General features: G+C 41.9%; 2 protein-coding genes across 2 annotated transcripts; one reads left to right on the top strand and one right to left on the bottom strand.

Annotated features, from left to right (window-relative positions):
- Positions 1–1,049: 1,049 nt before the first annotated feature.
- EMC7 (ER membrane protein complex subunit 7) lies at positions 1,050–9,853 on the top strand. Its single transcript, XM_080931606.1, has 5 exons — positions 1,050–1,352; positions 4,702–4,821; positions 6,885–7,023; positions 8,394–8,474; positions 9,404–9,853. Exons 1-5 carry the CDS (start codon positions 1,120–1,122, stop codon positions 9,554–9,556), a joined length of 726 nt encoding a protein of 241 aa, XP_080787732.1. The 5' UTR covers positions 1,050–1,119; the 3' UTR covers positions 9,557–9,853.
- Positions 9,854–20,415: 10,562 nt separating this feature from the next.
- On the bottom strand, positions 20,416–22,011 carry CHRM5 (cholinergic receptor muscarinic 5; the record flags this gene model as incomplete). The annotated part of the gene is made up of 1 exon (XM_080931218.1): positions 20,416–22,011. The coding sequence occupies one exon, from the start codon at positions 22,009–22,011 to the stop codon at positions 20,416–20,418; it is 1,596 nt and encodes a 531-aa protein (XP_080787344.1).
- Between the last annotated feature and the right edge of the window lie 5,518 nt (positions 22,012–27,529).

Here is a 27,529-nt window from a genome sequence, read left to right on the forward strand (position 1 = left end):
ACCACAGTGTGGGTGCTAGGAACTGAACCCATGTCTTCTGCAAGAGTAGCAAGTGCTCTTAACTGCTAACCCATCTCCTTATCCCTATATGTATATATTTTTAATTTTATGTTTTTACTTATAGATTATATCTGGGCATAGAGTCAAGGAAAAGAGAGAGACCATCAGAAACATGCATAAAGCTAGGTGTATTAATTCCTGCAGCAAGAAAACCTCTCTACCAGAGAAACTGCATAGAAGAGAATTCTACTAATAGGATTAGTAGAATATGAATAAATTTTTACAGTACTTAAGCCTCTGCTCAGTGACTGAGGTGTTTAAGGGAGGTAGGCATCAACTCTGAAAAGAATGTTAGCCATCTGTTAGGAAACAGTGAGAAACAAGGCAGGGGTGAGGCACTCTCAGTAAATAACGAACTGAAAAAAGGCTGCTAGATGCGGCATGGCCTTTGGAAGACACTGTTTTCCGACGGTCTTGCCCTTTGCACTTCACTTTCTCAGTCTTCAATCTGTGTATGTTAAAAAAAAAAATCCAAAGCATTAAAACAGAATGAAAATAAACATTCTCCATGTACTTCTTAAACATAAATTATCGTGTGTGTGTGTGTATATATATATATACATACATACATACATTTTTTTAAACCTTTCTACGGAGGCTGAGTGCACAGGGTCTTTTACAGAAATTGTGGTAGAAAAGAAAATATTTAGAGCTACCTTGAGAAAATGATAGACTCGATGTCTGAATGGTAGCTACAGACCCAGCACTCAACACTTCAGATCCTCGGTCTCATTATCCTTTACACCCACGATAAGTCCTGCGTCTATGCGACGCCACAGCCATACACTCCCTGCCATCTTTACTTCACCTTACACGCCCTGTCACCTTTACTTAAAAGCCTTGCCACCTTTGAAGCCCTGGGTCATTCTGAGCGTCGACCCTGCATCCCTTCTGATGAGTCAACCGTCCTAACTTCTCTCTGTGGGCGTGGACAAGTTTGGTGCTGGATCCGGCTCGCAGTGATGACGACATCGACGGGCGACGGCGGCGGCTGCTGTAGCGGCCTTGCGGCAGGGTAGGGCTTCCGGGCCGTAGGCCTGACTCCTCAGAGCTGCTGTCATGGCGGGTGCTCTGTGGGGTTTCTTTTCCATCCTGCTTCTGTTATTATCAGGAGATGCCCACAGCTCGGAGGTGCCTGGGGCTGCTGCCGAGGGCCCGGGAGGTAGTGGGGTCGGCCTGGGAGATCGTTTTAAGATCGAGGGACGTGCGGTTGTTCCAGGGGTGAAGCCTCAGGACTGGATCTCCGCGGCCCGAGTGCTGGTAGATGGAGAAGAGCATGTCGGCTTCCTTAAGTGAGCATCCTGAGGGCAGCAGGAAAGCGATTGGGGGCGGACGCTGGAAGGGTATCCAGCTAGGACAGCTGTCAGGACCCTCAATGTAGCTGTCAGAAACTGAAGGCACCGGGGCCACGAACGGTCTATGCTGAGACTACCTTGAGAGGGAGTCAGGCAGTTTAGCAACGAGGATGGTGGACAGTGGTCCCAGGCGCCCGGAACGTATGGGGTCATTTATTTGTAGCCCCATTTTGGCCCCAGTGTGAGACAGATCGTACTTGGGTCCCTTATCTGTGTGTGGGGTCCCCCACCCCGTCCACGCTCTTTGCATTTTGTCTAATGTCTCTGGAACTTGGTTACTTTCTACATGTCACTCTTCTGGTAGCTTGGTGCTGTGTAGAAAGATGCTAAACAAGTGGGAATTGTCAAAGCCCAAAGGGCTCCCAGTGATGACATAGACTGTAAGACTAATGGTTCTGCTTCTAAAATTAACGGGCCCTGAAGTCCCTAATCAAAGAGCGCTTTTTTGGGGCCCGAGATTGTGATTATTGTTCTTTTTACAATTGAATTTGCCGAGGGACTTGCGTTATCTCAGTCGTCATTTAAGTCAGACCAGGATTACTCAAGATTCCTTACACATAACTAATTGTTCTTTTCTTGTTCTTAAGAGTTTGTGATTTTTGTTTATATTGGTAGGTGGGATGAATTTCCTAGCGCGTTGTCAGCAGTCCGTTTTCACTCTTCTAGTCATGCATGAGTGTGAGGTTTTAAATTTTGCCACCAGTATTTGGAGTTGAAACTATGAACTGAAGGAAAACATTTCTTTGCTGGCTTTATAGACCATTTTGTGATATCTGAAAACCATACATTTAAATTGTGGACATTTAAATTTGCATTGCATATTTCTGCAAATTGTTGAAGTTCCCTTGTGGGATATTCAACCTGAGATTAATAAATAATGACAAGGCTGGAGAGATGGTTCAGCGGTTAAGAACACTGACTGTTATTCCAGAGGTCCTGAGTTCAATTCCCAGCAACCACATGGTGGCTCACAACCATCTGTAATGGTATCTGATGCCCTCTTTTGGTGTGTCTGAAGACAGTGACAGTGTACTCACATACATCAAATAAATAAATAAAACTTTTTAAAAAGTAATGAATAAATTAAAAAATAACAACCAATAGTTTAATGTTTTCTGGCACCAGGTTATTATTTAAATGTAACCCTAATTAATGTTTCATTAATAATAAATTCCCACTGAGATTTGGAAGATAAGGCTTAGCTGAGAATTCAGCTTCTGTAGAATATAGCATGTTTAAAAACCATCTATTTTTATTTTGAAGATATTTTACAATGTAATATATTATATATTGTTAGATATGCTTAGCTTTGCACAGTGATGCAAGCCTAGTCTCTCAGCTACTCGGGAGTCGGCAGCAGAAGGATTGTAAGCTAAAGGACACTCTGAACAACTTAGTTGAGACCCTGTCCCAAAGAAGAAAGAAAAAGTTGGCCGTACAGTTCTGTGATGGGATTTAGTGTAAAAGAGGTCCTGAAGTGACTCCCAAGTACAGATAAATAAATGTTTATTGATTGAAGAAAATATAAACAAGATGTTTTCTTTTAAAAAGATGCAACAGATAATAAACTTTGATGTTTTATAGTAAAATTTTCTAACTCCTTTTAGAATCATATGACTTGTCTTTAAGAGTAAAGCATATAAGACCATAATTTTCATTTAACATTTATAAACATTTTTTATTACTTCACATTTTTATATTCATATAGAAGGGCTGATTGAGAATTGATGGAAGTAGGGTAGGTAATTTGTCTCGTAGCTGTTTTGAGTAACCGGCACACATATTTAACTATTTTTGGTTTGTGGGGAAGTAGCTTGGGACTTTACCAATGGAGATGAGAAGAGTTGGGTTAAAGAGTACTCAATCAATTTTTCATATCATAACATGCATATAAACCACAACTCTTTTTCTCAGTCATCTGGTTTGGGACTGTTAGGTAGTTGCCAGGTTTTTTGCTTGTTTGTTTGGTTTGTCTTGTTTTGATATTATGAGTTTATATACTATTATTTGTGAATTTTTTTAGAATTATTTATTTATTTTATGTAGAAGTGCACTGTAGTTGTCGTCAGACACACCAGAAGAGGGCATCAGATCCCATTACAGATGGTTGTGAGCCACCATGTGGTTTGGGAATTGAACTCAGGACTTGTGGAAGAGCAATTAGTGCTCTTAACTGCTGAGCCATCTCTTCAGTTCTTGAATTTTTTTTAAATGCATAGTTTCACTGTGTAGTTCATAGCATCCTCAAATTCTTATCCTCCTGTGTTCACTTCCTCATGGGATCACAGGGATCCCCTATCATGCGAAACTTTGCTTTTTTCTCTCAGTAATTCTGATTCTATTTATGTTGAATAGTCATGTCATCAGTTTCTTTCTTATTTTCCTCTGCTTAGAAAAAACATGTTTTGAAGTCGATTCTGTCAGGGTCTATGAAGAAGTAGAAGATGACTGGATGTAATGTCCACACTTATGTCCTAGCTCTTGGGAGGGTGAGGCAGTAGCATCATAAATCTCAGGCCAGCCTGGGTTATACACCAAGACTTTGGTCTCCAAAAACAAAAGAGCAGAATATGCACTAACATTAGAATAGTTCGCATGGAGTTTAATCAAAGGATTAAAACAGTATATTCTTCATACCATGAAGAAACAAACAGACCCACTTTCAAATGTACTGTCTGAGGATTTTTATGGTCCTAGAAGCTTCAGGAGGGTTTCATGTGGTCTGCTGAGAGTTAAGAGACATCTGTCTAGCCGAATCAACCCTGACAATCAATGAGATGACAGATGTCACAGCCATATCACCCTCACAGTCTCCAGACCCACTCTACCTTTCTCTTGGTGTCTATGGAAACAGAAGAAAATACCCTTAGAATATTTCCTCCACAGCTTTATCCCTGACTGGCTCTGCTCAGAACCATGGCTACATATAAGCCCTATCCCACCCCCATCATTTTATTCCACCCTAGCACTTCCAAGTTTCCAGTAGCCTATTCCCTTCCTTGTCCCTCTAGCAGGGGACTAGTTTCTTTGTTGGCTTTGTTTTCATGTATTATTGGATAAATACTGTGTAGGCTGTAAGCTCCAGGGTACTGCATGGTGATACTCCTGCTTAAGCTCCCCCTCTCTTCCTCCTTCTCCATGCTAGGATTATATGTGTGAGCCACCACATCTTGTTTTTTTCTGATTTTTTTTTTTTAAGAACTATAGAGAAAGAAGCACATACTTTCAAACAGGGAAAGACTAAGGTGCTGATGAAAAGTAACTAAGTATGATTTTCCTTTTTCAGGACAGATGGGAGCTTTGTGGTTCATGATATTCCCTCTGGCTCTTATGTTGTGGAAGTTATTTCTCCAGCCTACAAGTTTGACCCTGTACGAGTCGATATCACTTCAAAAGGAAAAATGCGGTGAGGATACCCAGTTTATTTTTACCAAAGTCTAGTCTACTTAGTATGTTGTTACATATTGCTTTTGAAATTTATTGTGAAGGTTGAGTTTCTTACTTAAACCACAGTTATTTCTTAAAACGTTTATTCTACTCTTGTCTGTAATGTCAGCATTGAATGTCCCCCCTCTGAGTGTTCATAACATCTATTATAGTTGTTTAGAGTGAAGGTAAGATTACTTACTGTAGAGGGGAAGTACTGTGAAAGTTATAATCGAAATAGGACTTTTAAAGTGGAGAATTTAACTTTTTGAATTAGAAATGCTACTCAGGGGCTGGAGAGATGGCTCAGTGGTTAGCTCTTAACCACAGCTCCTCCAGAGGTCCTGAGTTCAATTCTCAGCAATCACATGGTGGCTGACAACCATCGGTAGTGAGGTCTGGTGCCCTCTTCTGGCCTGCAGGCATACATTTCAGACAGAATACAGTATACATAATAAATAAATCTTTTTTAAATATGTTAGTCAGATAGATGAACAGATTTATAACAGCTGAAGAGAAGTCTTTTGAATTGGAAGACATAGTAAAAGAAATTACCCAAACTCCAACACAGATAAACAGATGGACAATGATAGCAATGCAAAATAAGTAAATGCTGGGAATATAGCTCAGTGGTAGAATACTTACTTCACACACTCTAGGTCCTGGGTTTGAGCCTAGTACCAACACCACCACTGACAGACAGACAGACGGACGGACGGACGGAAGGAAGGAAAGAAAGAAGATTTTAAAATGTAAAAAGTGTGCAGTGAGTAAATAGACAATTTCAAAGGTAAAGTGGATTGTGCATGAATGACATAAGTAAGGATTTTTATTTCCTTTATTTTTTGAGGCAGTGTTTTATTATGTGGCCCTGACTGGAAGGTACTACATAGACCAGCTGTCCTCAAACTCATATAGACCCAGCTGTTTCTGCCTCTACTTGGAGTCAAGAGCGCTGGGATTTAAGGAATGTGTTTCCAATTTCAGCTGAGATTTTTTTTTTTTTAACTAGATCTCTGGTAAAAATCAGCTATTACCAGTGTATTTTCTATGGCTTTCTTGAATCATATACTTTTCCTGCAAAATAGCATTAAAAATTGGTATCCAGTAATGTTTGTCTTACATCATCATAAATGTATAAGCCAATACTTGTATGTCTATAGTAAAATAAATTTATTACAACATATAATGAAAGGACTTTAAAATGGGAAAGATTCTAAAAGAATTTTGAGGAATTGTGTTTGTTTTCTCTTTTTTTCTTTTTCTTTTCTTTTTTTAAAGACACAGTACCATAAAGCCCAGGCAGGCCTGTGGTTCCTTGTGTAGCTCAGTCTGGCCTTGAACCCTGATCTTTCTGCCTCTCCTTCTCAGGGCTAGGGTTATAGATTTGCCATCACAACCAGGTTTAAAGTAATGTTTGATATAAAAAGAAGGTGAGGAGTTATATGGACCTGTAAATGTAGGCAGTGACAGCTAGAAGACCCCAGCTCTAGTTCCTGTGTGCCTTGATCAGTGCTTTAGACAGACAGTTTGATGTTTAGATGTGGAGCTTAAAAGATGGCTCAGCAGTCATGAACCCTGGCTGCAATCTCCAACACCCGCATGGCAGCTCACAACCAACTCTGGAGTTCCAGAGTATCCAAGCCCTCTTCTGGCATGCTTGGACATTGCATACACATGCAGACATATATGAAGGCAAAACACCCATAACATAAAAATAAATAATTTTTAAAAGATTTATATTTTAAACCTGAAACCTGAAATAAGTCTAAGGCATTGGTGACATAAGCAGTTCTTAGCTTTGCTTTGTTTGTTTTTATGTTTTCTTTTTTTTAATATTTATTTTATGTATATGAGTACAGTGTAGCTGTCTTCAGACACACCAGAAGAGGGCATCAGATCTCATTCAGATGGTTGTGAGCCACCATGTGGTTGATAGGAATTGAACCCAGGACCTTGCGCATGAGACAAGTACTTTTGAACTCTTGCCCAACCCCTAGTCTTATTTTTCATAGAATCTACTTTCTCCTGTTTTCTTATCAGAGCAAGATATGTGAATTACATCAAAACGTCAGAAGTGGTCAGATTACCCTATCCTCTCCAAATGAAATCTTCAGGTCCACCGTCTTACTTTATTAAGAGGGAATCATGGGGCTGGACAGACTTTCTGATGAACCCGATGGTATGTATAGAGCATTTTACTAATGGCTAGTTTGCTTCTGGTAGTGGGAACTTTAAGGTCCTGTGAGAGGGAAGGGTGAAACTAGCGTCTTTGGGAACAGATAATGAAAGGGATGGGAATTCCACTGTGTATTTCATAATAAAGACACAACTGTAATACATATTGAAGAGGATATTAGATTTCATGGGATATTAGATAGAATGACAGTATATACTGAGTTGTATATGGAGCTAACCCATCCATTCTATTTGTATATTAGCCCATTGATAAATGTGCTGTCATTTATTAACCAGTTCATGTTAATGGGACATGTAATGTTTTATTGTTGTTGTTTGAGAAAGGGTCCCATGGATCCCAGGCTGGCCTTGAGCTTGTTATGTAGCTGAGGGTGACAGTGAACTTCCGATTCTCCTGCCTCTACTTCCCAAGTGCAAGGATTACAGGGATACACTCTCATGCTTAGTGGTTTTGTGAGGTTCTGAGGATCACACCCGGGGCCTCCTAGATGCTAGGCAAGTACACTACAGCACAAGCCACATTCCCAGCCCCTGTAGTAGGACTTTCTTCCCTTTATAATGTGTAGTGAACCGAGAAGTTAATGTTGGTGTACTTTAGTTAGTATTAATCTTGAAATTGATGTGTGATCCTACTTGCAAAATACGAATAGATGTATACTCTAGAAACAAATTTGCCTGTTAGAAATCTGTTTTTAAAATTTGAATTATCTTAGGATTCTCTTAATTTGAATTAGGTTCCTTACTGATAACTACTGAGATCATAAACAGTACTGTTTGTTACCAGAGCTAAAAGACAGGAGAGCAGCTGAGAAAAGAGACATCAGCACTGAGACTGTCATTTTCATCCTCAGTGTTCCCATTTCTGAAATTGCACAGAAATGTGTCAAGTGGATTCTAGGTCATCTCAGAAAGAATGCACCTTGCACTGCACTGCAGGTCCTCGAGGATGTAATTAGGAGCAGTAATGCAGTCCTCCACAAGCAGCACAGATGTCTGTACAGCAGCCCCTCTGGCCACTGGAATCAGCAGTCCCAGTGTCCGCTTGCAGGAAGAAGACAATGAGCGACAGTTGCATTTGGAAATCTTGCGTTAAAACTAAACTCCTTACAAAGATAGGAGGCACGTAGAAGATGTGTGGTTTCCATAAAGCCTAGGCACACACAGCAAGACTGGCAGTTTCAGATGCTCCACAGCAATCACACAGCACCCCACCACCCAAGCTGGTCAGTGTTGTGGGCTTTGATACATTTTATTCTATGTACACACTTGAATCTTGACATTGGTTATGCAAACGGGCTTTGTTTCACAAGCTAAAGTGGAAGAAAGCGTTTCTAATTTGTTTTTCTTTTGCAGGTTATGATGATGGTTCTCCCATTATTGATATTTGTGCTTCTGCCTAAAGTGGTCAACACAAGTGACCCTGACATGAGACGGGTATGCTGACTGTCCAGCTGTGGACTTTTGAGTCACATTCTGTCTTTATTTTTAATGGCATTGCAGACTGATGTGTGCATGTGTGTTGTGTGTGCTTATGGACACTGGACAGTAAACCATTGCCTTGTGCATTTTGCCGAGTGCTCTACCATTGGAACAGCAACATCCCTAGTGCTAGTTTTTAAGTCTGCTTTGAGATAGAGAATCTCAGTAAGTTTCCCATGCTGGCCCTGAGCTGTCAATCTTCTGCCTCAGCTTCTCATCCTATTATTTGGCTCATGTTCTGGTGCTTGTTCTATTTAACTGCAGTTCTGTAGCTATAGATGAGGCTGAGGTTTTCAGTGTAGATAAAGTTCCCATGACAAATTCTAAGAGTTTGTGTAAATGCAGTATTATGTTTCCTTGTGTTCAATTAGCTGTTTCCATCGGATAAGATGAATTCATTTTGGCAAATGCTAATGCCTTTGTATAGTTAAAACATTGTACTTTGTGGGTCTCACTTGTTACACAGTTGAAGCGCATAACTTCAATATCCTTAATGTACCTAATCCAGACATCTTGATCCTTTATTCGATTTTTACGTAGTAACATTTTCTTGACAGTACTTACCCAGGGCTGGAGAGATGGCTTAGAGGTTAAGAGCACTGACTGCTCTTCCAGAGGTTCTGAATTCAATTTTCAGCAACTACATGGAGGCTCACAACCATCTGTAATGTAATCTGATGCCTCTTCTAGTGTGTCTGAAGTCAGCAACAATGCACTCACATACATAAATAATAAATCTGTTTTTTACCAAATTGGAAAATCTAAAAAAGATATGGATAATTTCAAAAAGAAAGAGTACTTACTTAATGTAATGTTCATACGTGCAAATGATTCAGTAGATCTGGGAGAGAGCACTGCTCATATCTGATGCTTTCTCCCTGCAGGAGATGGAGCAGTCAATGAACATGCTGAACTCCAACCATGAATTGCCTGATGTCTCTGAGTTTATGACAAGACTCTTCTCTTCAAAATCCTCTGGCAAATCTAGTAGTGGCAGCAGTAAAGCAGGCAAAAGTGGAGCTGGCAAAAGGAGGTAGTCAGGTCTACAGCTGCCGTCACACAAGCTTGGCTGCACCAGGTGGCACCTAAGTCTGGATGGGAAACCGTGTGAAGTGACTACTGTAAACCGAGTCATTCTGAAGTTGATCTCGTGCAACTGTTGTCTATGTTAACTTCTTAACACGTTTTGTACTTGGTACACAAGAAAACCCAGCTTTCATCCTTTGTATGAGGTCAATATTAATGTCACTGAATTAATTACAGTGTCCTATAGAAAATGACATTAATAAATTATATGAAGTACTATACATTATGTATATTAAAGAGGTCTTAATCCAGAGATAAAATTATCTTCTGTCGTTCTTTATCTGAGCTTCTCTTTTAAAAATACTTGCTTGGTAGAAGTATGTACACTGTGTTTTTATGTATGTGGCCATACATTTCAAAATTTCTACCCTAAGACAGGTGTGGTGGCTCACACTCAGAGTCCCAGCACTGAAATGACTGATGCAGGAGGATTGCCTTGAGATTGAGACCAGCTCAGGATACAGAGTAAGACTTTCAAAGCTAAATCCCTAATGCCTGTGCTCACAGTGAACCTTCCCTCGTTGTGAAGTGGCATAGCGTGTTCCCAATGCATTCATTTTACTGTAACGCTTGTTCTTAGAGTGTGGACATGTGGGTCAGCACAGAACTTATCACGTGGAGTTGGATTCATTGCACAATTATTGTCTCTAGTGATCTGTAGTAAAGTACAAAGGTGGCTAATATCTCAGCATCTATCTCAGTAAGGATGTGTAGGGAGGGAGATGGCAAAGCGGCCCAGACAGAAACAAAGCCTCCTGGCCTAGGTAAGGATGGCAAACCAGCCTTGGTGTCATAGGGACATGGCTCAAAAAGTTTTCAAATCACTCTCCCTTACAGTCTTGGAGTTCTCTTTGGAGTGTCACAGCATGAGAACATCACATTTCAGTTTGGAGAGCTAGAGCTACTTCAGTAAGTCACAAAAGGTTTCATAGTTTTTTTTCTTACAGGTTACCTTAATTACAGAGACGCTCCCAAGCCACAGAATCAGACAAGTAGAGTGCTACCGTTCTCTCCTCCCTTAAAGGTCTCTATTGCTTTCTTAACACTAAGTTAGAAAACGTGCAAAAGGGTTGGTTCCAAAGTCTACTTTCTCTTTCGCTTATTTTTTGAGACAAAGTCCTATTTTGAACTCCAGGCTAGTCTGGAACTTATTACATAGCCCGAGTTGGCTTCAAATATGTGACAACCCTGCCTCAAGCTTCCAAATGTGTGTCACATGACCTTCAGTAAATGCTTAGAGAAGCAGACAAGTGCTAATAAAGTTCTTAAACAGGCTTGCATGGAAAAAGTAACATACAAGGTAAGATTGAAAGGCTGTACATGAATCAACTAGGTTGAAGCTAAGAAAAGGCAAGATAGATGACTGAGTCAAGGTGTGACTTGGGGATAGGGGGCAGAAAGTGGGGTGGCTTGTCAGGAAGCTAAACAAGTATAGCTAACAGAAAATACTCCCAGAACTGGGACTGGTAATTGTTGAGGTTAGATGCTTCCTGGATGTACTGCAAGTGTGAAATTACTTTGTCTACTGGAGGACAAATTATCTTTGTAGCAAAATCATAAAGGAACACTGAGTTAGGCCTGGTAATGTGGGCCAGTAATCCTAGCTACTAAGGAGGCTGAGGCAGGAGGATCACAACTTCAAGGTTTTCCCAGGCTATGCTGAAGATCATAGGTTGGAAATCTCAGTGAGATCCTGTTTCAAAACATTTTTAAAAGTTGGTGGGGGCTGGAGAGATGGCCTAATGGTGAGGAGCACTGACTGCTCTTCTAGAGATCCTGCGTTCAATTCCCAGAAACCACATGGTGGCTCACAGACATCTGTAATAGGATCTGACACCCTCTTCTGGTGTGTCTGAACAGTATATTCATATACACTTTAGAAAAAAAAATGATGGAATGTTGGCCTAGCATGAAAGGTCCTGGATCCAATCCCTGAGACTGGCTGGAAAGAGAGAGAGAGAGAGAGAGAGAGTTAGTCATGTTTATCATTCCAGGGTGCTTGAGGCAAGAGAGGACCAACCTGTGCTTGAACCTTGAAACATTGGCTGCTCAACTAATCATACAGAGTGACAAGGCAGGGTGGGGCTGGGGCTGCAGCTCAGTGGTAGAGCACATTCATAACACGCCAGTCTCGGGCGCCAGTACCCAAATGACAATACACAGTACAAAAAAGAAAAACGTCTCGATAATGCTAATTAGAAGAAGAACAGGCCTCCCATTTCAGCCTGTCTTACTCATTGCCTACTTCTGGCTCAGAGTCAAATCTCCCATCCAAGTACTAACCAGGCCAGACCCTGCTTGGCTTCCAAGATGAGATAAGATTGGGAACATTCATGGTCGTATGACTATAAATCTGTGACAAGGCTCAGCAGGGGCAGTAACATAGAGACTTTTTTTTTTATATATCCTCTTTAGAATAGGCTGGAAAGAAGATTCCTGGTAGATAGCTAGCCCTTCTTCCTACCCTGACAGCTCCCAGCTTGATAGACTTTTCTGTTCTCGTTGCTTCAAGTTGTATACCTATAAAAGCATGTGTAACTGTATGCATTTACTTTTAGAGGTATTCTTGGTGAATCTACAGGGAACTCTTCATCTTTGTAATGCTACCTGACTTCTGTGAGGAGCTGGTGGGAGAGGAGTCTCGGCAGACACTAGGGCCAGCAAAGTGTTTCCCTGTGAGGCAAAAAAGAAGCCTGGTTCAACATGCTTGGTAGCTGGTGTAGAGTCTGACATCAGCCGGTTTATTTTAGGCACATTTAAGTATAGTATAATTCTGCGTGCACAGTGAGGCGTGATTATACTGAAACTCTTCTCAGAATACATGTCTGCTCTTCCATACAGTCATGCAGATAGCACCAAAGTCATCTCAACTATTAGCTACTCTGGTCCTGGTTATGGGATCTTGTGGAACCCCTGGCCATACAAATAATGCAAAGGTCGTCTTGACTATTAGGTACCTCAGATCCTCCTTGTGGGAGCTCGGGGGACCTAGATATGGCCTGACCCTACAGCTAGCACAAGGGTTACCTAGGCTCATAGCCACCTCCATGCCCAGCCTTGGCAGAAAACAAACTGTACATTTTCCCTTGAAAAGACAACCCTGCATATTGAATATTCCTGGCTTCCCTAGTGAGCACAAGGACCTCTGTGTTCCCAACAGAATCGGGTTATCTGATAGAAAAGTTAGGTGTATCCAAAATAGAGAAGAATTTCAACATGGTGTCTTGACACATGGCATGCGAGTAGAAACCAAATGTGGGAAAAGAAACTACTTTCAGGCTGGAGAAGTAGCTCGGTTGGTAGAGTGTGTCTGTAGCATGCAGAAAATCCTGTGTTCAGTGCTCAGCATCACATAAAATCAGTGGGCTGATGTGCGAAAGTAGTTCTACGAGTTGGGAGGGGAAGGCAGGAGGATCAGATGTTCAAAGTCATCCTCAGCTACACAGAGTTCCAGGCTAATCTGACCCAGACATTCTGTCTTGCTTTTGTTTGTCCTACTGTTGATGAGAGGTTGGTGGGCGTGGCAGTCTCCACCCATCCTTCTACCCTTTGCATCCGGGCCCAGACTCTGTTCATAGTTCTCTTTCTGTGCCAAAGAACAGTGGGAAAGAGATTTAGAGAAGGGAAAGATTTGTATCTGGGGAGGGGCAGAGCCATCACTGGGGTGATTTTCTTTGAGTTGTTTTTTTCCTCCATTATTCTGTTTGCCTATGTCCCTGAAGGTTGGGGGTCAGTATCTCTTCTGCACCCACAAGCTCGTTGCAGTAATAAGTAACTTTTTGCTGAACAAATAGGCATCCAAGCATAGGATAATAAGCTTGCCTGCATGGTGACTCTTGAGTCTAAAAACACAGTGGAAGAAAGATGAGTTCTCAAGGACAGTAATCCTCTTATCCCCCTAAGCTGTTCTCCTTACATCTAACAGAGATAGAAAGTGACAGATGCAGTCGCTTTCTGATCTATATTTAGTTGGGAGTAGGAGCTTCCGCGTGTCACTTGAGGCCTTATGATTTCTTCTCTGAAGAGTCTAAGTGGCCGGATACTTTCTGTTCAAGGACTGCCAAATGCTACTTAATAGCACAATGAGTTCAAATGAAACGTGTGTTTATAGATGGTGCTGTGGGTGCAGGGAAAACCAAACTCTATACACTGCTAATGGGAATGGAAATGAATCCAGGCATGGTGTCAGTGTGGAGGTTCCTCAAAAGGCTAAGAATAAAACTAACATACGATTCAGCTACTTCTGTGCATAAGCATGAAGGAGTCCAAATGAGCACACAATAAAGATACCCACACCGCCACGTTCACTGTAGCATTATTCACATCAACCAAGTTTCAGAATCATTAGAGGAGTCTATCAATGGATGAATGGATAAAAAAATGTATCATACATTCACTATTGCATTGAATCATCTACAAAGATGAACACAATCATGTACTAGTCAGGAGAATGGCTCAAATTAGGGATTGTCATGTTAAGCAAGATAAGCCAGACTCAGAAAAACAAAATGCTCATATGTTCTCCCCCATACAGAATCTATATTAAAATAAAAAGATAGTGAGGGCGGAAGGGGGACTGTTTGACAGGTGAGAAGAAAGGGGACAAGAGAGTAGATATGATTAAATGGAGTAGATATGATTAAAATACATTATGTATGAAAATATCACAAAATCCATTGTTTTATACAATTAATACATAATAAGATTTTTAAAGTATGTGTTTGCACACAATAAGATTTCAGGGTAGATGCTAAGATACTGTGCAGACACCCCCACCTGGCAGAATTATTGGTAATCTTTCACTTGCTTCCTAAGAAAGCATGTATCACCATATCAATGTCTTATGAAATACTGTGACTAAAAAATAAGACTGAGTATAATTTTGTGTGTGTTCATGCATGTGCATGTATTTCATGTTCAAGTCAGAAACTGACATGGATTTTCTCTTACAATCATTTTTTAAAAAGATTTATATATTTATTATATATAAGTCCACTGTCGCTGTCTTCAGACACACCAGAATAGGGCATTAGATTTTATTATAGATGGCTGTGAGCCACCATGTGGTTGCTGGGATTTGAACTCAGGACCTTTAGGAGAGCAGTCAGTGCTCTTAACCACTGAGCCATCTCTCCAACCCAATCATTAACTTTTTGAGACAGGGTTTCTCAGTGAATTTGGAGTTTGGGTGGACTGGCTGACCAAGAAGCCCTAGAAATACTCTTGTGTTCATCTCTTCAGTTCAGGATTACAGGTGCATACTGACTTTTAAGTGGGTGCTGGGGATCTTTAGATACTTGAGTTCCACTAAAAATAAGCACCAATTCCCATCTTGTGGTATAAGTGAATGCATTTGCATCATTCTCTGTTGAAGGTAAAGACGCCCCTTTTTCCTAGACTGCCATGCAGATGCTTTTAAACAAGATATTCATGATGCTAAAAGCACTGCCAAGAACTGGGAAAATGACACTCTTGGGATTGGTGTTCTTAGCAAGAGCGTCCTTGGGGGCATCTAGTGGTTCGACACTTGTTTAAGATTCATGTTTATAAAAGAACATCAATGGAATGAAGCATACTGATGTTAGGTAAGTATGGATGATTGTTGGACACAATAAGCAAACACCAGATTCGTTTTGCTTTGGCTTCCTTTGCCTAATTACTGCTCACAGATGAATTTAAGGCTATGTTCCCCACCCCCACACATTAACTCAGGAATCACTAAGGGATACAGATGAGCACAGGCTCTAGGAGGATAATAATGGTGTGCCTTTTCTGAGTTTAACGTGAGCATATGAGTTGGTCTTTTCTTGGTCATCACTTACTATCTCCATAGGGACTTAACACGCTCTACTGGAGGTCTTCATAGCTTTCAGAAACAGTAGTTGCTACAGGAGGGTACAGCCCATGTCTGCTTCTCTAGGACCCATGTGTTTAGCTTCATGAAGAGCTCTTGAACCTAGTACCCAACAGAGGATTGCTTTATAGAGACACCCAAGTTCACAAATCCTTCTGTACATTGAAGGCCCAAGGGATGGATGGGTACTTGGGAAGCAATCACTAATGAAGAGTCAGAGCTTTAGAGGAAAGTGGTGGATATTTTGTTAAGACATCAAAATACAAGTATATGCATGGTTTTTAAAAATGGGTGCAAACACTGAAAAAACAGACAATTTAAAAGCATTTTACATCTCTTGATTTTGTCCGTGTGCCATCAAAGGACAGATTGCAGGAACTGGTTCTCTCCTTCCACCACATAGGTCCCAGAGATGGGACTCAGGCTTGGAGGCAGCAGCTTTCTCCAGTGAGCCATCTTGCTGTTGTTTATTCGTTTTGTTAAGAACAAAGGGAAGGGAAAAAAAAGAACAAAGGGAAGAAGCAGAGACTGTTACCTAGGCAACGATGGAATGGGATTAAAAAAAAAAGTTGGGTAGAGGGATACTTCTCTGAGTAAATCTGTTTATAGTCTTGATTTTTACAAACATTAATATTTTACTTATTTAAAACAAATTAACTTGGGGTGTGGGGTGGCTAATGACTGTTATCCCAGTTCTCAGAAAGCTCAGGCTGGAGAATTGTGGGTTCCAGGCCAGCTGGGCCCTGCTTCAAAAGAAGGGGAGGGAAAGTGCAAGACCATTGTGGGACTGAATCTCTACATCCATGGGTGAGCGAGTGTTTGCTTAGTATGCAGAGGGTCTGGAAAGGATAGGCAGAGAAAAGCTGAGACCTTCACCGGGTTACAGGGTTCTAACCACATTGTGGCTCAGTTCTCCATGTAGTCCTAGATTAGATCCTGAAGGAAACGAAATTCTTATGGTACACAGTGTTTATACAAAGTGTTGAAATTTGAGTACACTCTCTAAACTACAGAACAACACTGTAGCCATGATGGTTCTTTTTGTATTTGTGTAGTCATTACATAAAGTAACCCTGTTCTTAAAAGATGTACTGAGACACTCCAGGTAAACAGGCACATGAATTCTCAGAAAGCTGAAGGGGAAAATGTGTGTATATTAAAAAAAAATCGAGAGAGTGCACATTAATGGGGCAAAATTGTAATGAGTTTGTAAAACAGACAAAGAGTAAAGAGTTGTTTGTAGTGTTTATTCAGCTTTTATATAAGTTCAAACTTAACTTCAAAGGAGTTTGTTCTTTTAAAAATGTGCTCTGGCTCCATTCCTAACACAGTCACCCACTTGGCTAGATTTTCTTAGATCAGTGGAGGGCTGGCAGAACGTTGAACCTCACTGATGAGGAGGGAGACAGAGATTAAAATCAGTGGTGATGAAATGGCAGGACAATATGGGGCTGTTGCCTTTGGCGCAGGGTCTCTGAGGAGAAGAGTTGTGTTTCTAGGTCTGGCCCTAATCCTTGTGTTCCAGGAGGAAGGAAGAATTTTAGCCATAGACTTTTTAATCATCATTATTTTCATTTTAATTTGGTCATTGGCAGCTGAAATAGCAAATCACAGAAAGCAGCATGACATGGACTCCATAGTTTTACCCTATCTTAAGAAGGAAGGCCATGCAGAGCTGGGAGACCCGGGTACAGTTGGGCCCATGATGCTAACTAGAGAACGTCCTCCAGTTCGAACACTTTTCATGGAATCGCTGTGTGGTTCCGTTCACTTACTATCCAGAGCAGCACAAGTACAGTATGCTTTCCTGTGATTTGGATATTTACAGTAAACAGCTGTATATCCCAATCCAGGAGTTTCGGAACCGATCTCACAATTACAGAGCACTGACAGCATCATCCCTAGAAGACGCTCACCAGAAGGCTGAAGCAGAGGAACATTGACAAAGTGCTTTGTTTTACCAAAGCATGAATGGAAAACCAAGACTCTGGGATTTGTCATCAAATGCACAGCCAGGGAGAAACAAATCACATCATTAACAACACGTATCATCCAAAAGATAACGAGTTAAAGCTGGAAAGTTTATCACAGACACAGTTCAGGACCCTCGGGCCCAGAAGGCCTAGGATCTGCCCTAGGATCTGGTCAGCTTGTTCCCCACCCACTTACCCAGGCCCCGTAGTTTACAGGTCAATCTCTGCATTCTGAAGGACCCACTCAACACCCTGACTCTAGGAAACTTTTGTTTTCTCCAGTAGTTTGGGGGTGTGCTTTGTCTATGCTAACAGGCACGAGGAGCCCTGCAAACCGGGATACTTTCCAAAATCAATTATAAAGATCAGTTTCTCAAAAGAAAAACTATAAAAGGTTGGTTCTTTGTGACAGTAGTGAGTGTTCCATGCGTCTTTAGGAGCAAGACTGGGTCCCATTCTGGGTCCCTTTGCTTTAACTGGCTTACCTCCCTATTGTGGATGCTGAATGCCCAGTACAGTGTTAAAATACCATTTTTGTGGAGAGATTTCCAATTCTGCCAGCAGCCAAGGCCTTAATGGAAAAGAATCAAGTATGTCTAGATCTGGTAGAGCAGGTTTTTTAGTAAAGCCACACCCTTCTGGTATCATGTAGGCCTGGGAACTTGTGTCTCAGAGATTTGAGCCAATTAGTATTTCTACTAAGTTCCTGGCAGGTGTCAACCTGCTCTTCACAAAGGCTCCACAACTAGGCATATCAAGAATGTTTCTTCTCAGCATCAGGTCTCTGCAGGGATAGGATAGAGGACCATCTGGACTAGCTTTGTCCTGCCCAAGAGTCCTACATCCCGAAGCCTCCTTGGCATGTAACGCTGTTCTTCTGTGGTTGAAGGAAGAACTTGGGTAAACATCTGACTCCCAGGAACCCAGGTCATTTCTTTTTTCCTTCATCTTAAAAAATGAGGTTGAAGGAGAGCTGGCTTCCATTGAGTGAAATGAAATCCGGATCTTTTTTCTTTTTGAAATAGGATCTTGCTATAGACAAAGCTGTCTTCACAATGTAAGTGCTGGGGTTACTGGTGTGTTCCGCCACACCCAGCTGAAGTGTAGAGACTCTTAACACAGCATCAAATCAGTATCAGCAGATTTAACTATAACTTTTCTGACAGTTGTTCATGTCCCATTGCCCTGCTCCTACTCTGGATCTTTCGTTAATTTTACTTATTATTTCATAGCTCGAATTCTCTTGGGCATGTACTTGCTTTTAGAATCACCAAAGAAGCATCTTCATCCACTCCTCACTCCTGTCTCTGAAACTCAAATGCAGGCCTTTGGGCATGCTAGGCGAGCGCTCTCCACTGAGAACACTTTACTTCCAGTTGGTTTATATAAAAATACATAATTCAGTTCAGTTTGGTTTTAAAATAATTCCAGTGTATGTTGGTAATTTTGCTATTATGCCTCTATAACTTACACCTCGTTTTTAAAGATGAAACATACATTTCAAACATGTTTGCATTGGTTGAATCCAGTGATTCAAATTGGGGGTTAAATCCAGTGCCCTATGCATGTGAGGCAAGAATGGCATCACTGGGCTCCCCTTAGCCAAAGCTTTCATGTTTAAGGACTATAAACAGCTGCACTGAACCTTCAAGTGTATTTTTCTGAGCTTCTCACTTTTGGGTGAATTTGGATAGGTCTGAACAAGGAAGTCATTTTTTCAAACATGAAAAACCTATGAAGAAGAAGAAGAAGAAGAAGAAGAAGAAGAAGAAGAAGAGGAGGAGGAGGAGGAGGAGGAGGAGGAAGAGGAGGAGGAGGAGGAGGAGGAGGAGGAGGAGGAAGAGGAGGAGGAGGAGAAAGAGGAGAAGGAGGAGGAGAAGGAGGAGGAGGAGGAGGAGGAGAAATCTCCCTTCTGTTTGCCAAAGTAGCACACTTTTCCCACATAGGACAGCGATCTCTGCATGTCTAAGTGTGAATTAGGGGTCTGGATGAGGGGGTTGGGGACTTCAAAGACTCTTTAAAAATGTAAAAACATGGAAAAATCCTACATGTTTTCCACATTTTGTGTTTGGTTTGTCTTGAGAAGAGATTAAGAAGCAACCCCCCTGAAACAACATAAATGAACCAGCATTCAATATCCTGGAGAGGATCCTTAACTGGGAAGAACTGTTACACAACTAGTTTCTCCTGAGAATACAATATACTTAATGAGGGACTCCAAATGGACACCAAAAATGATACACAGTACTTGTCTAGCGAAAGATTTACCCCCTTGGTAAACATGAAATAACTGTGTACGGAAACTTCATCATCATTAGTAGCAGAATAAAGGCCCCTCTAGGAGACCAAGTGTACAAGTGAGCCAATGTCAGTATCCCTCTTGACTCAAGATACTGAAGATAATAATTGTCTGGTGAATCACCATGGTTTCAGTGGATACAGGAGTTGTCACAGTCATGGAAGGAAGAGAAAGAGCATCATTCTGTGTACGAACAGAAAACCATGCCATAGTACAAAGCACACAATAGCTGCATAATAAATGCTGATTAAGTTACAAAAAGTGACATTCTTAGAAGCCAGCTGAATGACACTGTTATCTGGAGGTGAGACTGGCTTATGCTCTCCTGATTCTCGCTGATGTAAGACAATTTCATAAAGACACATATTGCACAACACTCTATGACAGAATGCCACAAGGGAAAATTCCCATTTGGTCCCTACTGTTCTTCATGGTGACTCTGGTGTACTTCCAGAGAAGGGCCCTGTGTCCATCTCTCTCATTCACTGGCAAACTCTAGTGGCATTGGGTGGCCTTAGTAATGGTCAAGGCTCACCTCACACGGCAGGTGCGTGTGTGACTCTTCATTTGACAGCAGAGCCTGCTCCTTGACAAGCCTTCAGGGACTCAGAAGAGCAGATGACATTCTTTAAACAACCAAACCAGACTGTGATCATTATTCTTCTGAGGGGAGTTGCAAAGGTTTCAGGGCAGCTTGCTGTTGCCCTGCCAATACAATTTCTCTTCTACTTTTTTCTTTTTCCATCGGCAGAGAAGAAGCAGCTTAAAGGTCTTCCTGAAGGTTCTGTTGCAGAGAGCATAGCAGATGGGGTTGATGGTGCTGTTGACATAGCACAGCCAGTAACCCAAGTGCCACAGGGTGACAGGGACACATTTGTCACAGAAGGTGGAAACCAGGACCATGATGTTATAAGGGGTCCATGTGATGATGAAGGCCAGGAGAATGGCGCTCAAAGTTTGGGCTGCTTTCCTCTCTTTGACGAGGACCATTCTCTTTCGTTTGGTCATGTGATGGCTGAGGTTGGGATCCAGACCTTTTGTGGAAGGATCTTTGGACACTGCAAAGGAACAGGGCATGATTTTCACTTTTCGACAGCCATTGTTAGTCTCCTGGGTCCCGTCGGCTTTTACCACCAATCGGAACTTATAGGCAACACACTTCTGACTCTTGAGTCTGTGAGCAGCAGCTGGAGACAGAAAGTATTTGGGAGTGTCATAGTCATTGTTTTCAGTCTGAGTGTTCACAAACGTTTCCTTGGTCTCTTGGGTATTGAATTCCTTCCCCGGGCTTTCCTTGGCCTCATTCTTGTAGACCATTTGAAAGACAGGGTCAGTGGTGGGCTTGACTTCATCTTCTGAAGAGGGGTAGCTACAGTTGGTGACTTGCTCAGCCTTTTCCCAGTCAGCACTTAAGTCAGTGGCCTGGGTTGGTTTTCCTGTTGTTGAGGTACTTCTACGGGAGGATGACCAGGAGGCCTGATTTCTTTCTCCCTGGGCCAGGCTGGGTCTAGGGCAGCTAAAGAAAGATCTGAGCAGGGTCCTGTGAGCTGGCTTTCTCTTCTTGGCTTCTGCCACAGAATCGGAACCTTGGAGATCAGCCAGATCCTTGGTTCGCTTCTCTGTCTCCCGGTAGATCCGGCAGTAGAGTATGGTCATGACGGAGACAGGGATGTAGAAGGCAGCGATGGCGGTCCCAAAAGTGATGGTGGGCTCAGAGAGGAACTGGATCTGGCACTCATCGGGTGGTACTGTCCGCTTTCCGACCAAGTACTGCCAGCACAGGATGGCTGGCGCCCAGAGGATGAAGGAGACCAGCCATGCCAAGCCGATCATGATGCCAGCCCTCTTTGGGGTACGCTTGGCCCGGTATGTCAGTGGTCTTGTGATGGAAAAGTAACGGTCAAAACTAATCACCAGAAGGTTCATTACAGAAGCATTGCTGGCTACATAGTCAAGTGCAAGCCAAAGGTCACAAGCCAGACTCCCGAGAACCCAGCGTCCCATGAGGATATAGGTCGTGTAGAGGTTCATGGAGAAGATGCCAATGATGAGGTCTGCACAGGCCAAGCTGAGCAGATAATAGTTGTTAACTGTCTTGAGCTGACTGTTGACTTTGAAGGAGATCATGACCAACACATTGCCGACAATGGTCATCAGGCTGACCACAGCGGTCACAGCTGCAATAGTAATGACTTCCCACAGTCCATGGCGTTCCAAAGCCTGGTGATTTACCGGGGTGCCGTTGACAGTGCTTTCATTGTGGTAAGACTCCCCTTCCATCCTTGCTCAAGAAATTACATTCAGATTTAGTCCAAGGTTTGGAGCCGCTCTCTGTTTGGCCTCCCCTCTTCTTGACCAGTGTCTGGAAGAAACATAAATGGGTCAGTTTCGCTCATCACACACTTCTACATGGTTTTCTTTCTCATTCCGTATTCATCATTGCTAACAGAATTATGAAATGTACACAGAGCAAGTTGCTGAGTCCTTGAGTCTTTTTCTCCCACTTAGAAAATTACTTAATTTGTTATCAAAACTATTGGTAGTGTTGAAATAGTTAAGGTAAGTATAAGGTAGAAGAGAACTAAATTGTAGATAACATTATAGAAGTACATATGTAAACATCATTGCATCAGATAACAGTATAGTAATATGTGTATATAATTTTGATTATTGCAAAATTCTTCTGCCTAATGAACAAGTATTGGACTTTGACTATAAAGATTCAATTAAATATTTTTCGATGAAAAGTTCTGACATTTTTACACATGTAACAAGTGAATTTTGTTTATATTCCTGCCCCCATTGCCTTCTCTCATTCCTCACATCTCCCACTGAAACCATTCTTTGCCCATAGAAATCACTAGACCATCAGTGGTAGCATTTTTTATATGAATATATGAAGTAGTAGCATTTTTTATCAGGGATATTCTTTTAAAATGTATTAGTTCTTTGAGAATTTCATGTGATGGGTTTGATCATATTCACCTCCCTCAACCCCTTCTAGACCCACCCACCCCCTACGGGACCCAACATTCTGTCTTCTTTTATTTAAAAAAAAAAAAAGTATAATCCTTTTGCTTTTTAATAACCCTCAATGTCTGAACATCTTTCATATGTGTGAAACTGCTGCCCTCTTGTGGCAATTTTTAAAAAGGGGATTGAGAAGGTAAGGGAGAAAGGAAAGGGAATTGCTTAAAAAGATGGGAGGGGGAGGAAGGAGGAAGTGCAAGACAAGGGAATTGGGGGCGGGATAAAAGTAGGGTTGGGAGAAGGGTGGAGGTAAGCATGGGTGTGACAGACTTGAATGTGGGACACATAAACCAGGCATGAACCTCAGGGGAGGTAACCGGAATGGATAGGCTTATCCCGTGAATGCTCACAGTGGGTTAAATGTCAAGAAGTGCAGAACTGCTGTTGAAGGAATGTGCAAAGAAACCAAGTTTTAGGTGGCTCTTTTTAAGTACCACATATTTAACTTCTTTTGACGGACGGAGAAGAAATGCAGACCAAAGTTCATTTCATTTAAGAGATGACTTCTCATTGTCTCTGAAATCAATAATGTGAGGAGCAGGATTTTAGCTTCAAAAATGGGGCTTAGCAGTGTGCTAAGTGCCTTGGAGCATGAAAGAGATGTGCCAGCTCGTGAATGGAGAGGTTTACAAGTCTTCAGCTTTATAGAGCATCCAGGAATAAAGTTGAGCCTTCAGGACAGAAAAGCCTATTCCTGAGACATTAAATAGCTTCACTGTCACTGAGGACAGCAAAGCTGGTGAGACAGTTCACACTTCCACTGTGTGTGTGTGTGTGTGTGTGTGTGTGTGTGTGTGTGTGTAGCTTCTCTCCCAGTTCTGGGGTGAGGGTAGGGCTTCTTTTCTTTCTGTCTTATGTGGTATTCTTAGACTTCTTCTGGAAACCTATCATTTTTCTATGTGTGGCACATCATTAAAAGCCTTGGAAAGACTGCTGCAAATGGATTTATGGGAAAATCTAAAAGCAAACTCTTTCCAAAAGAAGTAAGAGCAATGATTCTATTTTAATCTTTGCACTCCTAATAAACACATGTTTTTCTGTAAGCATCAGGAGGAGAAAGTCTGGAGGAGACAGGGACACACTGCTTCAAGCAAGGCTGATTAATCTAGGGAGAACTGATGCTTAAGCCTGGGTTTAGTCCCAAGATCAGGATGCATCTCGGTAAATCGCTTGGGGCTGTGGTGGTCAGGAAACGGTGGGGAACATGGGAAAGAGGAGCAAGGAAAAGAGTGGTCACATCTGCCTGGATGTCTGTGCAAGCAAGAAATGCTCTTTGGAGGCTAGAAGAAGGAGTCCAGTCGCCTAGGAATGGAGTTACAGACAGTTGTGAGTCACCATTCGAATGCTAGGAATCGAATCCCGGCTTTCATGCAGAGCATTCAGTGCTTTTTTAAGTGCTGAGCCATCTGTCTAGCCTGGCCTTTTCTTATTTTTAAAGAAAAGTGGAAATAAATCACATTCTCATGCTAATGAGAATGCTACACTAGAAGGTAAAGCTGATATATGGGAGAGCGTGATAGAGTTTCTAGTCACCAGATAAGTGAGCTGGCATGGAGCCTAACGTGGCAATACAAGTAACTGCCTGGGACTGGAAAAGAGGTCCAACAATGGTATCCCAAGGGAAGGTGGGGTGTGTGGGTGCGGATCCCAGCTGCCGTGTTTAGTAATGGCAGGGGTGGGAATTATCTTCTGATAATGTCTGTTACAGAAAACCTGGTCAACAGTTTTAGAGTGCCCCTTAGAGTGGGGAGGGCAGTAGGAATTTACAGTGTATATTTTAGGGATGGCTCCATTGATTTTGAGTTCTCTAACCCTGAGCCCTTGGAGCTCTTTAACATTCCATTAGTGCCTGGTAGGCTTTGCTTGTTCATTTACCTCTAGCATAATATGGGCAGGAACTTGGTTTACAGAATAGATCCTCCAGAATCTCTCCCTCTGTGTCCTGTGAGTACCCCTCAGCAGTAGATGCAGATGTTTAAAATACACATGTAGAAAGCCAGACCTGGTGATGCAGGCCTAAGAGCCCAGGTACTCTGGAGGCTTAGATAGAAGGATGGACAATTCAAGGCCTGCCTGGGCTCCAGAGTCAGTAAAAGGCAAACAACTGAGATGTTGGTTCAAAAGAAAAGGGAAAAAGAGCAGGTTTCCTTCTGAGAAATCCTACCGATGTTTTCCACACTTTTTTTCTCGCATCAAGTATAAGAAGGCAACTAAACTATTTTGAAAGTCTGCCTGTTGGCAGAAAAATCAGGAAGATGTGTTTGTTGTATGGGACTTATATTGCAGGGCGTCAGTGATTTGTTTTAGAACTACCACAGCCAGGATGTGATGGTATATGACTTTAATCCCAGCCCTCAAGACACAGAGGTAGGTGGATCACTGTGAATTCAGAGCCTGCCTGGTCTATCTAGTGAGGCTCTAGGCCAGTCATGGCTACACACTGAGACCCACCATTTCAAAGACAGACAGACAGACAGACAGAAATATCATCACAATATTTTGTTTTCCAAGTCGTGAGAAGCTTTAAGCTCCCTGGTCTTGGACTAAGAATTATGAAGTTCTCTTGTGAGGTTTATATGAAAGCCCAAATATTACCTTATCATAGTGATTGTCCAACTTGAATATTCACAGCAGTCGCTAGCAAATTTACTCAAACAGGTCACTGGGCCTCATCCTAAGAATTCTGGGTGCAGCTAGGCTTAGGTGTTTGCATTTCAACAAGTGACACTATGTTGCTAGCCCACACTTTGAAAATGACTGCATAATGAACGGATTTCCTTTTATAAAAGTGAAAGTAGGAGGGATGGAAAGAGTCTAAGAGCCAGAAGTGGCTGTGGTGAATGGAGGCTGAAGGGTGACCAAAGCAGTGTCTCCTGAACATGCAAGACTGTTGTACTCATGAACTCACAGCCATGAGGCTGCCTGCATAGGACCTGTGCAAAATCAGGCCAGTCAGCACTCCAGCCTGGGGATGGGAGGGGGGTCAGGAGCTCCTACTCTTGACTGAGGAGCTGTTGGCAGCTGATGGCTTCTGGGGGAGAGTCAGGTTTCTTTAAGGGTATGGCCACTGGTTGGTCAACTCTGCTCCAGTGGATGGCTCCATGAATATGTGGGTGGCATGAATTGCAGCCTTAAAAAAGAAAGAAAAGAGGACATAAATTTGGAGGAGGTAGATTGTATGTATGTGTGAAATTCTCAAAAATATATTAAACAAAAATAAAAAATAATGTAGGTTATTAAAAATATACAACATATATTAAAATATACAACATATATACATATATACAACATATATATTAAAAATATACAACAAGTTTAGCTCATTTTCTTAAGGATCTTCCTGTGTGATTGACACTTTCCTTTGGTATCTCATGAGTTTGCTAAGGGAAACTGACTTTTAAACTAACACAATGGCCTATGTTAAAGATAGGATTATCGGGGCTGGAGAGATGGCTCAGCAGTTAAGAGTACTGACTATTATTCCAGAGGTCCTAAGTTTAATTCCCAGCAATCACATGGTGGCTCACATCTGTAATGGGAACCAATGCCCTCTTCTGATGTGTCTGAAGACAGCTACAGTGTACTTTTGTACATTAAAAAAAAAAAGTACAAACAATATCAGAAAAACCACCTTCGTAGCTTCTGGTTCTAGTGTGTTCTTTTCATCATTGATGACACTTTTTCTGTGCATCAGAACCCTATGAGGGCTCAGCCAGATGGTTAGAATGTAATTCCAGCTACTTGGGAGGCTGCTGTTGGAGAATTGTAAGTTCAAGGCCAGATTGGACAAATTACTGAGACAAGGTCTATATTATTTTTAGTTAAGAATTTCAGGGAGCACAGTCTAGTATGTCGGAAACATAGAAGCAGGAGGTGCCTGGTCACGTTATCGCCACAATCAGGAAGCAGAGATCATGAATACTTATCCTCGGATTGCTTCCTTTTATTTGGTCCTGGCTGTTGTGGAACTCTTTGTAAAGACTAGGTTGGTTTGGAACTTGTGGCAGTCCTTCGTGACAAGGGAATGCTGGTGTTTCCGATAAAGAGACGCTACTGATCTGTGTATATAAATGTGACAGGTAACTATTTACATAGCTTTCTTTTAAGTAAAGGATGTGCGGAGGAAACCTCTCCGATGATGGCCGAGCACAGCTGAATGTCATAGGGAGTCTTTTTATTGCTATGTTCTTTCAGTAGAACAGTAGTATCTGGTTTTATCCTAGGTCCCTGGGCTATCTAATCTCAGGTTCTTGGTCATCCAAGCAGTTTTGGTTATGGGTTCTATCTTGTGGAATAGGCCTTAAATCAAATCAGATAGTGGTTGTTTACTCCTGTAGGATGATGTCTTTATGCAGGAAGGCAGGTCCAGGTTAAGGCGAAGCCTATCATTGGATGAAAAAAAGAAGGGTAGGCGGGGTAAAGTTTAGAAAGGAGAGAGGAGGAAGAGAAGCGAGAGAATCAAGATGGAGACAACGGAGCAGAATGATCCAGATCCGGGTGGACTAGGTCAATTTTATGTTGTCTGCAGCAGATGAAGTCCTAGAGATGAAAGTGAACACGTGCCCCAGGAAAATTTAGTTTCCTCCAAAAAAGTCTCACCGGGGAAACAAACTACTCTTAAGTATAGATTGGATCCTCCCAACCCCCAAGAAGATGGCCAACAGAAAGTGAACTCAGTGCCATCTTTGGAGGTATCAGAGTGTCATGACTTTTTAAAACTTTTTTGATCTTTTAATTTATTTTTATTTTTTCTCTCTTTTTACCCTAC

Source organism: Micromys minutus, assembly GCF_963924665.1.
Source record: "Micromys minutus genome assembly, chromosome: 17".
Taxonomy (NCBI): Eukaryota; Metazoa; Chordata; class Mammalia; order Rodentia; family Muridae; genus Micromys; species Micromys minutus.

Excerpts from the sequence above, each read along its gene's own strand:
- EMC7 (XM_080931606.1), top strand. The coding sequence starts at position 1,120 with ATGGCGGGTGCTCTGTGGGGTTTCTTTTCCATCCTGCTTCTGTTATTA. Across the intron at positions 1,353-4,701 it reads GAGCATGTCGGCTTCCTTAA|GACAGATGGGAGCTTTGTGG; the intron begins GTGAGCATCCTG and ends TTCCTTTTTCAG. Across the intron at positions 4,822-6,884 it reads ACTTCAAAAGGAAAAATGCG|AGCAAGATATGTGAATTACA; the intron begins GTGAGGATACCC and ends TTTTCTTATCAG.